The sequence below is a fragment of the Barbus barbus genome (genome assembly GCF_936440315.1).
Source record: "Barbus barbus genome assembly, chromosome: 14".
NCBI classification, from domain to species: domain Eukaryota; kingdom Metazoa; phylum Chordata; class Actinopteri; order Cypriniformes; family Cyprinidae; genus Barbus; species Barbus barbus.
This window is the reverse complement of record NC_136742.1, coordinates 32,474,463-32,488,735: the sequence shown is the minus strand read 5'-3', so window position 1 is coordinate 32,488,735 and position 14,273 is coordinate 32,474,463. Positions and strand designations below refer to the sequence as shown.

General features: G+C 42.3%; 1 protein-coding gene across 2 annotated transcripts in view; it reads left to right on the top strand.

The window, feature by feature from the left end:
• Positions 1-14,273, top strand: part of LOC306879857 (1-phosphatidylinositol 4,5-bisphosphate phosphodiesterase beta-4-like) — a 109,091-nt gene that overhangs the window by 70,724 nt on the left and 24,094 nt on the right. For both annotated transcript variants that reach the window (XM_079433075.1, XM_079433076.1), the window contains exons 25-33: positions 424-526; positions 1,539-1,703; positions 9,342-9,546; positions 10,244-10,332; positions 10,867-11,005; positions 11,194-11,246; positions 11,497-11,562; positions 11,644-11,759; positions 11,846-11,921. In XM_079433075.1, the coding sequence (XP_079289201.1) occupies positions 424-526; positions 1,539-1,703; positions 9,342-9,546; positions 10,244-10,332; positions 10,867-11,005; positions 11,194-11,246; positions 11,497-11,562; positions 11,644-11,759; positions 11,846-11,921 (1,012 nt within the window). The remainder of the gene's footprint in view (positions 1-423; positions 527-1,538; positions 1,704-9,341; positions 9,547-10,243; positions 10,333-10,866; positions 11,006-11,193; positions 11,247-11,496; positions 11,563-11,643; positions 11,760-11,845; positions 11,922-14,273) is intronic.

Sequence of the window (14,273 nt, the reverse complement as noted above, 5' to 3'; positions counted from 1 at the left end):
GGCCTGGAGGCGTGGAGTCAGGAAGCTTGTCTGAGCGGACGGATGCTGAGGAGCATTTCTCTGTGTATGGGGCAGTCCTGGCCTAATGGATAGAGAGTTCGACTTGTAACCAGAAGGTTGTGGGTTCGAGTCTCAGGTCCGGCAGGGATTGTAGGTGGGGGAGTGAATAACCAGCGCTCTCTCCACCCTCAATACCACGACTGAGGTGAGACCCTTGAGCAAGACACCGAACCCCCAACTGCTCCCCGGGCGCTGCAGCATTAGCTGCCCACTGCTCTGGGTGTATGTTCACTACTGAGTGTACACTTGGATGGGTTAAATGCAGAACACAAATTCCGAGTATGGGTCACCACACTTGGCCACACACCACTCCCCCCCCCTCCTTCTGGAGATGCTGCAGTGACTCCTGACTCTCTCCTGCAGGTATCTCCTGAAACCAGACTTTATGCGCCGCGCCGACAGAATGTTTGACCCCTTCTCTGAGACGCCAGTAGATGGAGTGATAGCAGCGACCTGCAGCGTACAGGTGACACACACTCTCACACTCACACTCTTAATCTGGTCCCTCACTTTTCATCAAAGCTAACACTGTGGCTGCAGTAAACACTCACGTTCATCAATCAGAGCTCATTTACATACAGATGTCTTTTATTTCTCCACCAAAATGGAGTTTTTCGTTCTGCTCCTCAGTCGCCTCTGGCTGCGTTCTCTAGCAGCTCTGTTTAATCAGTATTGGGTAAAGCGCTATAGAAATAAAGGTGACTTGACTTAAACTGATTAAAGGGTGGCGATATCGAATCCTTACCACAATATAAGTCATTTAGAACCAAAATATCATGATATGTCATTTATAACTACATTAAGGAATAACATCACAATATAGTAATTCAGCCTGAAATCAGAGACATTATAAATGGAAATTAAAGCCATACTCTTTATTTCCAAAATAATCACTCAGATAATTGCTAATCCAGTGATATTGTGGACTTGATTGCACAGATACTATTAGAACTGAATCAATGATGAACTGACTTTAACTGAATATTGTTTACTTTTGTCCTTCTGCATTATTACACACTATTCTCCTGTTTAATACTGTTAAGCTGCTCACAATCTATATTGTTAAAAGTGCTATATAAATAAAGGTGACTTGACTTGACTAATCAGATTTGGACAGTAATGAACTCATAGTGTTGATGATAACTGGCTGTTTCTCTCGTTAAGACAATGATTGTATCTTCACTGGTGCTTCCTGAGAATTCTGTACACTCGCTTAAAACACAACTGACCATTATCTAAATCTGCCTCTGAACCTCTTAAGTTCTTTTGAACACTCGGATGTGTGCCTGAGAATTAGGTTTTCAGATTTGACTTGACATAACAGTCTGAGAGGATCAGAGTTATAAATGATGGCAGAAGTGTGTGACATGACTCTGAATCACTGATATGAGTCTTTAATAGAATGATGGAGTCTCATCTGTTCCTGGATCAGTTTCGCAGCGCTCTGACCCACGCCTCGTGTCCGTGTGCTTCCTCAGGTGTTCTCGGGTCAGTTCTTATCGGATAAGAAGATCGGCACGTATGTGGAGGTGGACATGTACGGCCTTCCCACCGACACCATCCGGAAAGAGTTCCGCACGCGTATGGTGATGAACAACGGCCTGAACCCGTACTACAACGAGGAGCCCTTCGTCTTCAGGAAGGTCTGACATCTTCAGCATTCACCTCTCCTTCACTCGCCTGATTCTGCTTCAGAACACTGCACTGGTCATCATTGCCTCTTGTTTTTGTTATTTTCAATGGCTGTTTCATTTTAGTTAATTCTCTTTTTTTTTGGACAATCGCTCAGTTTAATCAGCTAGAAATACATGCAGAGAAACAAACATGCAGGGAAAATGATTCTAAAATGAAAAGTATTTTTGTTTGTGAGACTGAACATTTGATGAGCGCTTGATGAACATTATGTGTGTTAGATAAACATTTGAGCATTATGAGCTTTGCATGAGCGCTTGAGCGTCAGAGGAATGTTTGCGAAGGTCGCTCTCCAGATCATCTGAGCTGCAATTGCTGATGAAGCAGTTTTGGACAGTTTGTTCATTTTGTTGATGAAAGAGAGTTCGAGCTGCTGGAAGTTTGAGAATTTGAGGTTGTGTGTGTCTTATAGTGCGTGTGTGTGTGCACGTGCTGCGTGTGTGTGTGTGTGTGTGTGTGTGTGTGTGAGAGAGTCTGTGTGTGTGTGTGTGAGATGTACTCCTCATCATGTTCATTTTCTCCCATTGGTGTACAATGATGGGAGGCACTACACAATTACAGCCGCTGTGAGGAGACACAGAGAGACACTCATACTTACACACACACACACACACACACACGCACACACACACACACACACACACACACACACGCACACGCGCGCGGGTCTTTGTGCTGATGCAGCAGGATGGTTGTCTTCTCTCGACTGTGACACTGACACCACAGACACAGACCATAAATCAGCAGTGCCGCAGTGCTACCACACACACACACACACACTCTCGCTCTCCCTCTCTCGCACACACACTCTCTCTCACTCACACACAGACTCTCACTCACACACACACACACACACACACACAGACTCTCACACTCGTCACACAGACTCTCTCACATACACACACACACACACAGACTCTCACACACCCACACACACACACGTCACATAGACTCTCTCACACACACACACACGTCACACAGACTCACACTCACACACACTCTCACACACACGTCACACAGACTCTCACTCACACACACACACACACACACACACACACACTCGTGTGTTGTGTGTGACACAATGATCTACAAACACGGCACTCAGGTTAAAGTAATATCAACTTCTATATAACACCCACACACTGACAAAAAGCTCTCTGCGTTTGTAAAAAAAACAAAAACAACAAAAAAAAAATGCTTAATTTTTAGATGTCCACAAAAGGAGATTTCGTCAGGTTTAATCAAGGGCGTAGTTTTGGTTTGAACATTGGGGGGGTTGAAGTGGACCCCGGGTCATGCTCCCTCTTAAGGTTTATTTATTTGTTTGCTTAAATATTTATTTTTGTAAAATGGTCTTTTGTGTTATCCACCTCACATGCAAAGTCGGTTGATTGCATAACTGCAATAAAGTAATAGTAACAATGACCTGTTTACATAGGATATTGTTTATTTTATATTATTAGACACTTGGGCTATAGTTTGACAGAATGTTCAAATTCAACACGCCATGGGAAGTCAATCTTACTTAACGTTTTCTTTTATTGATATTGTTTATTTCTTACTCCTTAACAGTTCATCAAGCTCTTAATGATGTAATCTGTGCCATCACTGGAATATCTGAAGGGTTTCTCCATCACTCATCATTAGAACCCATTGGCTCTCCATCCTGACTTGTGCTTGCTCTTATGAAAAACTACCATAGTTCTTAACTGTAGCATCTGTTATAATAAGGCTAGCCTTTTAATAATTTCCAGGCCAATAATGACTTTTTTATTAATCTGTATTGCATTTGTTATGAGAAACAACAACCTTTAGAAACAATAGCTACAACAAGCCACAGTTGTAATATAAATCTAAAGGAAAAATATATTCCCTTAACAGATTATCTATTATAAATTCTACAAGTTAGACCAAATTTTCCACAATAAATAAGCCTACAGTAAAACGTGATAAATTATAGTAAAGGTGGTCATGAGTAGGCTCGTTTAAAAATATTTTAATATTATGTTAGTGCTGGTGCAAGATTGTTTTCTCCTCTTTTCATCATTCTTTTCAGTTTGTGCCTTTTTTAGATAATGTTTGATTTTATCCATAGCATTTTAAAGTGGCAGTTTCTCAATAGAACTGAAATAGATCGCATATTTTACCATCAGCTTCACGATAGGAATGTCTCGCGCAAATCTTCTCTCACTTCTCGAGCGCGCTGGTGCACGTGCACAGAGTATAGTGATCCACGCGCCGCTCGTGCACAATTAACAGAACTGCTTCAGTCATGTTCGAAGGCGCGATTCAAACAATTAATAAATAGCCTGATTCTAAGTTTCCATTAACCGTGGTATAAATATTGGGGGGGGGGGGGTTGAACTTGGCTAGTTTTGGTTATGGGGGGGGGGGGGGGTGAACTTGCTAGTTTTGGTTATGGGGGGGGGGGGTGAACTTGCTAGTCCACCCACCCCCCCCCCCCCCCCCCACACACACAAACTACGCCCCTGGGTTTAACTAATTTCTGGGTACAAATTTGGCAATAGCCAACAATACATTGTATGGGTCAAAATTATCCATTTTTCTTTTATGACAAAAATAATTAGAATATTAAGTAAAGATCATGTTCCATGAAGATATTTAGTAAATTTCCTACTGTAAATATATCAAAACTTCATTTTTGATTAGTAATATGCATTGCTAAGAACTTCATTTGAACAACTTTAAAGGAGATTTTCTCAATATTTAGATTTTTTTGCTCCCTCAGATTCCAGATTTTCAAATAGTTGTATCTCAGACAAATATTGTCCGATCATAACAAACCATACATCAATGGAAAGATATTTATATTTATTCAGCTTCAGATGATTATGTTCAGTTATTATGAGTTTCAGATTGTTATGGTTTTGTAAGTTAATGTAACGTGTAACAAGGGCAACTTAAAATAATGTGTTACCAAAACAAATCTATTGTGACATTGCTGGTTGCACTCTCACTTGGTCCCCTGGTTTCAAGATGTTCATGTCTTTTGCATGTCTGTTGTAGTACGTTTCCTATTGTCTTTGATTAAGCCTCAGTCCTTGTCTCGTGTCTACTACCTTTGGTTTCAACAGATTGCTGTGAGTTGGGAGGAGTGTGCGTGTCCCTCGGCTTAACAGTCTCTGAGCTGGGCTTGCATTCAGACCCTGTGATGGAGTGTTTCTGTGATCTAAGATTGCCAGGTATGGATCTTGACCTGAAATCTTGGCTTTCTGCATCAGTCGTTTTGCTGTCTTGACAGCCGACTCCGCTTTCCCATTACTTTGTGGATGGACCGGAGATGATGTTTTATGCTGAAACTGAGTCTGCTGAACTGTTGGAATTCTTTTGACGTATATTGTGGCCCATTATCTGAGAACACGATGTCTGGTATGCCTTGCCTGGCAAAATGGGCTTTAAGCTTGTTAATCACTGTGGAAGACTTTGTGTCTGGTAAGTAATCGATCTCCCAGAAATTTGAAAAGTAATCCACGGTGATCAGATAGTCACGATTGTTGAATCCACGGTCGGTCCGGCAGTTTGTGTGGGCAGAGGGATTCTCTCTGTTGTTTCATCTCCAGTGCTCTACACTGGTCGCACTTCTCAATGAATCTCTTTATCTGGGCATTCATACCTGGCCAGTAGAAGCAGTCCCTTGCTCTTCTCAAACATCCTTCAACGCCAAGGTGTGCAGAGTGAACTCAGTGTATCATGTCACTTCTGAGTACATCAGGTATCACAACTCTTTCGCCTTTGAACACAATACCATCCTGCACGGTTAATTCATCCTGGAATGAGTAGTAGTGAACTAGCTCATTTGGCACATTCCTTTTGTTTGTTGGCCATCCTTCTCTGATTGTCTTTATCAGTGTCTGCAGTGTCATCTTTTTCTGTCTCTCCACTGATTGTTTTTAGTCTCTCCTCCGATATTGGGAGGTACTGAATCATGTTGACACTCTCTATCTCTTTCTCAACCGATCCTTCCTGTGCATTGTCCTCCAAATACGCTCGACTCAGTGCATCTGCTAACAGCATCTCCTTTCCTGGAACATACGTAATGTCAAAGTCATATTTTTGGAGTCTCATTAAAGTCTCATTATAGTCTTTTGGGTGCATGCAGCAATGGTTTCCTCACAATATTCTCAAGAGGCTTATGGTCTGACTGTACGTTCACTTTACGTCCATAAGTGTATTGATGAAATTTCTCCATACCGTACACTATCGCTAGGCACTCTTTTTCAATTTGGGCATAACCCCGTTCAGTCAGTGTTAATGCCCTGCTACCAAAAGCCACATGTTCTCCACCCTGCAGCAGTGCTGCACCCGTCTCTGAAGCGTCGCACTGCAGAACGACCTGTTCCTTGAAGCTGTAATAGCGCAGTACCGGTGCCTTGGTTATGGTGTCTTTTATGTTCTGGAAAGCCTGTTCATGCACCTCAGACCAGTCCCATAAGCTATCCTTGTGCGTCAGCTGTCTGAGTACTTCACAGTGATCTGAGAGATGTCTGCAAAATTTAGACAGGCAATTCACCATGCCAAGAATTCTCTGTACTCCCTTCACGTCAATCGGCCATGGCATCTCATTTATGGCCCGTACTTTCTCTGGATCTACTTTTAATCCTTCCGATGTTAGTAGATGTCCAATGTATGGCACTTCACTTTGTCTGAGTCTGAATTTGTCTGCATTCAACTTGATGTTTCTCTGTCTGCATCTGTCCAAAAACAGTCTCAGTTTTCGATCATGGTCCTTATGTGCCATTTCCACTGTTTCTCCTTCCCCTGTTATCAACACATCGTCTGCAATTATGTGTATGCCCTGCAGTCCTTCCAATGCCTGGTTCAGCAGTCTCTGGAAGAGCTCAGGTGCCGGGCTTATTCCCATAAGCATTCTCATCCACCTGTATCTCCCGAAGGGCGTCGCAAATGTGGTGATATAACTTGACGGGTCGTCCAGTTGCACATGCCAGAAACCATTCTTTACATCACAGACTGTAAATACTCTTGCTTTTGACAACTCTGGCAAGATGTGCTCGTTTGTGGGGAGAGGGAAATGACTCCTTTTTAAGGCTTTGTTCAGTGGTCTGGGATCTATGCAGATTCTCAACTTGCCATTGGGTTTCTTTACGACAACAAGACTGCTTATCCAGTCAGTGCTTTGTTCTACGGGCGCGATTATACCTCGATCTTGGAGATTTTTCAGCTCTTCCTTCAGTTGTCCCATCATCGCAACTGGTACTCTCCGCTTAGGCAGTTTCACTGGCTCCACCTCGTGATCAGTTTCAATCTTGTAGTGACCTGGCAGACAACCGTCACCTGTGAAAACATCTGTGAATTCACTTGTTATTTGTTTCATTGACCATCGTCCATTGACCAGCATTCTTTCTCTCAGGCTCGGACTATTCGTGCCGCACACAATCCTGTCACGTATTAGAGAGTCTTTTATGTCACCAAAATTACACGTGCTAGAGAGCATCTTCAGTTCAGTAACATATTTGTCAAATCCTTCATCAGTCCCTTGATTTCTCACGAAGAAACGATACCTTTCAACAGTTTCATTTGGCTTAGGATTGCAGTGTTGATCAAAAGCGTCCACTAATTGCTGTACAGTTCTGTCCGCTGTTGATGAGCCTAATAAAGTTTCACACAACTCTGTACCGGTTTCTCCTACCAGATAGTAGAACAGTTTCACCTTCGTTCCTTCCGATGCCTCAATCAGTGTAAGATCAAGATAGAGCTGAAATTCCTCCTTCCATGTCTTTGCCAAATTATTTGAATCTAGCATCAATGTCGGCGGAGGTTTCAATCCGAGTGCGCCGTCCATCTTATCCAATGAGGCTCGTGAAGGTAGGCTCCAGTCTTTGCTAGCACGTTATCTTTTCCGTGGCAAACTGCACGGTTAGTCACTAACAATAAATTCCATCGGCACATAGAAAGTTCACCGCTGCCACCATGTTTCACTCTTATTCTTCTCCAGAGCAAATAAATAAATAACTCTCAGACAACTACTTTGTATCCGTGACTCTATTTACTGAACAGCTTAACTCAGCATCGCTCAGTGTTACACTTAAAAGGGTCCGTGATACAACATGAGTCAAATAATAATCACATTGTTACAAGTGGAGTGTGTGTTAAAAGAATTTAAACTTTACACACAGCGCCGCTCATCAATGTCAGTTCCAACAGTGGACCAATCAGAAGACCCCAGAGGCGGGGCAAGCGTTGTGAGCTTTTGTTTAGTAGCAGGTTGGCATGGCCATTTTTGTATTTGACGGCAACATGGCGGAGTAGCATTCTGCGCTGCGCTTAAAAAACATTCCTGAGCGCTGCGTCTCATGGTTTTAGACACAAAGATGTGTTCTGTGTGAATGGCCAGTAAGAACCTAGAGTAAATACTTAAACACACAGACTGACAGGACAAGATCACTGAGATAGTGCCCTGATCTTTCTCTTAATTTGTTTACAGGAGATGCAAGTTATTATTTTGACAATATTTAAAATGCATTTTGCTTGCATTAGATGCTGGTTATTTTCTGCTTTTGACATGGCAATATTCATTTATTTTGTTTGCAAAAAATGAAAGATAAGAAATGCACTCTTTCATTAGAAAATGAATATCCCACGTTTAATAGTTGAGTAGCTATATTTACAGTACAAACCTTTAATGAACTATGAGGGCAAAAAATAAATTAATAAAATAATCGTTCAATAATCATAATTAGGGCTGCACTATAAATTGCAATGAAATCATGATTAGGCAAAAGCTGATAGTCATGTGCATCTCGTCAGTGAAGCACGGTTCTGTGATCAGTAATAAATCTCCACAGAAGATTTCACTGCTTTCATTGATTCAACGTGAATAATAAACACACGACTACGACAATATAGGATTTATCTGAGGTCTTATTATAATTATTATTATAATTTTCATTATAATAAAGCATATAATATTGCAATGCCTTTATCACTGCTTAGAATATGAAATATGTTGCGTGCCTTATTCTGTGTAAGAAGCCACATCATCTCAGAAGGATTTATGTCAAACACTCTGATGTTATGAAGTGAGTTTGGAGTAAAAACATGTTATTAAATGTGGTAGTTTCACCTGCTTTCAGATGGAGCAGTATTTACTACACAGAGCCATAGTCACTGAGAAGCTACACAAACAGCTGTCATTATCGCAGAACGATTTCTTTCATTTAATTACCGCGCGATTAAATCATCTGCAAATTTTTATTTTTTTGCATAGCTTGTCAGTGAACTACGGCTCTGTGTAGTATATGCTGCTCCATCTGAAAGCAGCTGATGGAGATTTACTACTGATCACAGAACCGGCTTTACTGACGAGATGTGCATGACTATCGCATTCGATTAATCGAGCAGGGCCCTAATCGTAATCGAGGTAAAGTGTTCAGTTAATCGAGGTTTTGATTTTAGGTCGTATCGGCCAGCCGTATTGAACACTGATCTGTGATCAGCGCTGGTGCTTCATGAATCAGTGTGTTGATTTACTGTCGTATCCCATCATGCCTCTGTGTTTGCCCTGCTTCAATCCCGAAGCTGCGGTCATGTGATCTCTGGTCTGTGGTCAGGTGATCCTGCCGGATCTGGCCGTGCTGCGCATTGCTGTGTACGACGACAACAACAAGCTGATCGGTCAGAGGATCCTGCCGCTGGACGGACTGCAGGCCGGTTACAGACACATCTCACTCCGCAACGAGGGGAACAAGCCGCTCTCGCTGCCCACCGTCTTCTGCAACATCGTCCTGAAGACATACGTCCCTGACGGCTTCGGCGGTGAGCACGCACACACACACACATCTGTGAGCTGCGCTAACAGTGACAGGAAGTGACATCACGGGTGCAGCTGCTGACGCTCACAAGCACTTGTCCAGCGAGACACACAGACTCTGCTAAACTGAAACAGTTTTAGTTCTTTTGGTTTATTTTTTTAATGACTTATACTTTTTATGATATAGATGAGGAAAAAAGAAATATTAGAAATTAAAATTAAATAAAAAATAAAAATAGGCAAAAGGGAAGCAGTAATGAAAATAATAAAATAAATGTAACGTTAAAAGCTAAAATGATAAACATACCTATGCTTGCATACACACATAAATATACATATCTGTCTCGATGATGATTAGAAATGATTAGAATGATTAGAAATGAAGGATTAGTCAAACTGAGTGTTCATAAGTCGTTCAGTTTCAGTCGTTACTGTTATTTAAATGAATGTTTAAAATGAAGAGCTGAATTATAATTTATTAATCATTCTGCAGGGGATTTAAATATTTACATTGAATTATGTTTTGTTTGTTTTTTGTCTCTCTGAGTCTGACTAAATGTCATTTGCTTTTTTTGTAATTAGTTGAGAATATGATCATGTGACGCGGTGGAGCTGATATCATGTTCTGCTGGGTTTGTTCAGTTGTATTTGGTCTCATGGTGGCTGATATCAGTGTGATTGTGTTTCTGTCATGTTTTCCAGCCATCGTTGATGCTCTTTCTGATCCAAAGAAGTTCCTCACCATCGCAGAGAAACGTGCCGACCAGATGCGAGCTCTCGGGATTGAAACGGTGCGTTTAGTGTTAAGTCTCTGAAGTGCGTGTGTGTGTGTGCGAGACTGTGTGTGTGCGAGACTGTGTGTGTGTGTGTGTGTGCGAGACTGTGTGAGACTGTGTGTGTGAGTGTGTGTGTGTGTGTGAGTGTGTGTGTGTGTGCGCATGTTTATGTGGTTTATGAGGACACAAATGTGTATAATGACATGGGTATGACAGAGGTATTACAATATGAAGGTGGTTCATGAGGACACTGCCTATGTCCCCGTAATTCAAAAGGCTTAAAAAACATACTAAATGGTGTTTTTTTGAAAATCTAAAAATGCACAAAGTCTCCTGTGAGGGCTAAGTTTAGGTGTAGGGTTGGTGTAGGGCAATAGCACACACAGTTTGTTCAGAATAAAAACCATTACGCCTATGGAGAGTCCCCATAAACCACAAAAACCAACATGAGTGTGTGTGTGTGTGTGTGACTCTGTGTGTGTGTGTGTGTGTGTGTGTGTGTGACTCTGTGTGTGTGTGTGTCCTGATGTGTTTGTTTCGGCGGTGCAGAGTGACATCGCAGACGTTCCCAACGAAAACTGCAAGAGTGATAAGAAGGGAAAAGTGAATCAGGTGAAGACTAACGTGACGCCGCAGAGCAGCTCTGAGCTGAACTCCACACAGAACAACATCAGCGAGAGCAAACGCGGTGAGACGCGCACACACACACACACACACGCACACACACACACACACACACATGATCACAATATAACACAAAGCTAAAGAGACAGTATATTTTGAAATGTAAAATTAGTTCATGAAAGTTATTAATAATTCAGCAGGTCTGACGATACAATTTACTTCATTGAAGTTGTTTGTTTCTTCTATTTCCAGATAATTCTGCCATTGTGAATCAGGTGAACATTGAAGATTTGAAGCAGATGAAGGTAAAACATTCATGTACACAGTATTGGATTATTTTGCACCAGTGCTGGTGATGAAACGCTGCATCATTGGGGTTATTATGATGTCAATAATCACAACTTTATAAAGTCTGATTCATTATTGTTAGTCAGTTTGTTTATTGTTAGACTGATTCGTTTTGATTTCTGCATTTCACTCTGTAGTTTGGCTTTTTGTAAAGTGTCTTTTTTGAAAGAATAAACCTCAGAAATCCCACAAATCTCTTTTGTCTAGACCTTCATTAAACTGATGAAGAAGCAGCAGAAGGAACTAAACACGCTAAAGAAACGTCACGCTAAGGTCAGTGACACGGTCAGACCATCATTAGAACGCTGGACTCTTGTCTGGCGATGAGATGATGAATGCGTCTTCTGCTCGCAGGAACACAACGCCATGCAGAAATCACACTGCACACAGGTGGACAAAATGGTGGCTCAGCATGACAAGGAGAAGTTCACGCTGGAGAAGCTGCTGGAGAAGGCCATCAAGAAGAGAGGGTGAGTGAAGCATGATGGGAAACATCAGCTGCCTCTTCTGCATCATCTCAGTCATTCAGTCCTGATGTTATTCTTCTCCGTTTTAGTGAAAACAACTGCTCCGAGTTAAAGAAGGAGACGGCCATAAAGGTCGAGACGCTCACGACAGACCATAAAGAAAAGGTACAGAAGAAAATCCCATCTTGCTTTGTGTCTTATAATTTACTTACTCGCCCGTGGAGCATTTGGCCATATTACACACAACAATGACATAATCACATGCTCTGTTCTGGCTGGCTTTAGCACGTTTGCAGGAATCAGTATAAGAATTAGCTTCAGTAGGTTTGTTTACATGCACTAATTTTCGTAAATAATTCTGAACTGATTTCAGTTTAAGTTTAACAGACTAAGTTCTGTTTATATGAAGCCTAAACTTTACAGTCTGATTCAGATGTTTGTTTACAAGTGCATTACCTGAATTCTGAACAAAACTACAGCGCATACAATGGTCGTGGCCTAATGGTTAGAGAGTCACTTCACTTCACTATAAAACCACTGAGAAAATGTCACTGGCGCTCCTGCCAATGTAATTGTTTTTAGATGACATCTAACAGGAAAAATTGGGGGTTCCAAACTTCTCCTCTCCAGCCATCCTACAACATGTCCTCTCGACCCGATCCCCTCACATCTTCTCCAAACAATCTCTCCCACACTCTTACCGGCACTCACACACATTATCAACACATCTCTCCTCACAGGCATCTTCCCCACAGCATTCAAGCAGGCTCGGGTAACCCCACTGATCAAAAAACCTACATTAAATGCTTCTCTTTTAGATAACTACAGACCTGTCTCTCTCCTTCCATTCATAGGGAAAACACTCGAACGAGTTGTCTTCAACCAGCTCTCGCGGTTTCTTTCACAGTACAACAAGCTGGATGCTAAACAGTCAGGTTTCAGGAGTGGCCATTCAACAGAGACTGCGCTACTCTGTCACTGAAGCCGTGCGAACTGCAAAGGCTGATTCCAAATCGTCAGTCCTCATTCTGCTGGATCTCTCTGCTGCTTTTGACACTGTCAATCATCAGATTCTCCTGTCTACACTCTCATCACTGGGCATCACTGGAATTCCACTTCGCTGGTTTGAATCCTATCTCACCGGTAGATCTTTCAGGGTGACCTGGGGAGGGGAGGTATCCAAACCACATCAACTGGTCACTGGAGTTCCTCAGGGATCGGTTCTTGGACCCCTCCTCTTCTCCACATACACTACATCACTGGGTCCCATCATACAGGCACATGGCTTCTCCTATCACTGCTACGCCGATGACACACAGCTCTATCTCTCTTTTCAACCAGATGACCCAACGGTAGCTGCACGGATCTCAGGCTGCCTGGCGGACATCTCGGCATGGATGAAAGAACATCACCTACAGCTCAACCTGGCAAAGACGGAACTTCTTGTCTTCCCTGCCACTCCGACTCTACAGCATGACTTCACGATTCAGTTAGGCTCATCAATGATTACCCCATCAACTTCGGTCAGAAATCTTGGTGTAATCTTTGATGACCAGCTGACCTTCAAAGAGCACATTGCAAAGACTGCTCGATCCTGCAGGTTTGCACTACACAACATCAGAAAGATCAGGCCCTTTCTGACAGAGCATGCTGCGCAACTTCTTGTCCAGGCCCTTGTTGTTTCTAGACTGGACTACTGCAATGCTCTTCTGGCTGGTCTGCCATCAAACGCAATCAAACCTCTACAAATGATTCAGAATGCAGCGGCACGACTGATCTTCAACGAGCCAAAAAGAGCGCATGTTACACCTCTCTTCATCTCCTTGCACTGGCTACCAGTGGCAGCTCGCATCCAGTTCAAGTCACTGATGCTTGCGTACAGAACTACCACAGGCTCTGCATCCTCCTACTTCCACTCACTATGACGAACCTACATCCCCTCCAGAAGTCTGAGATCTGCTAGTGAGCGATGCCTTGTGGTACCATCACAGAGAGGCTCAAAATCACTCTCCAGAACATTCTCGTTCACCATTCCTGGCTGGTGGAATAATCTTCCCACCCCTATCCGGAACGCCGGATCCCTGGCAACCTTCAAGCAACAACTGAAAACTCATCTCTTTCGGCAGTACTTGACTTCATCCTAAACTCAAAAAAAAAAAAAACTCTTTCCCTCTATCTTTCTCTCCACTTACTAGCTTGTACTTATTTGAACAATGACTGAGACTTGGTGTTACGAGCACTTCCTCTGTCTGACTGCCTCTTCAAGATGAATCGCTTTTTGTATTCCCCAATTGTAAGTCGCTTTGGATAAAAGCGTCTGCCAAATGACTAAATGTAAATGTAAAAATTACTTTTGATCAGATTTTATTGGCAATTAATCAAATCCTAAATGTTCTAGATATTTCTAGTTATGCATCAGTCTAGATCCTGTGCTTTAGATCTTACTGAAGACACTTGAAGTCATGATTAACCACTGATGTACTGATGTTAAACCCCAGCCGTCTGTGTTTGAATGGT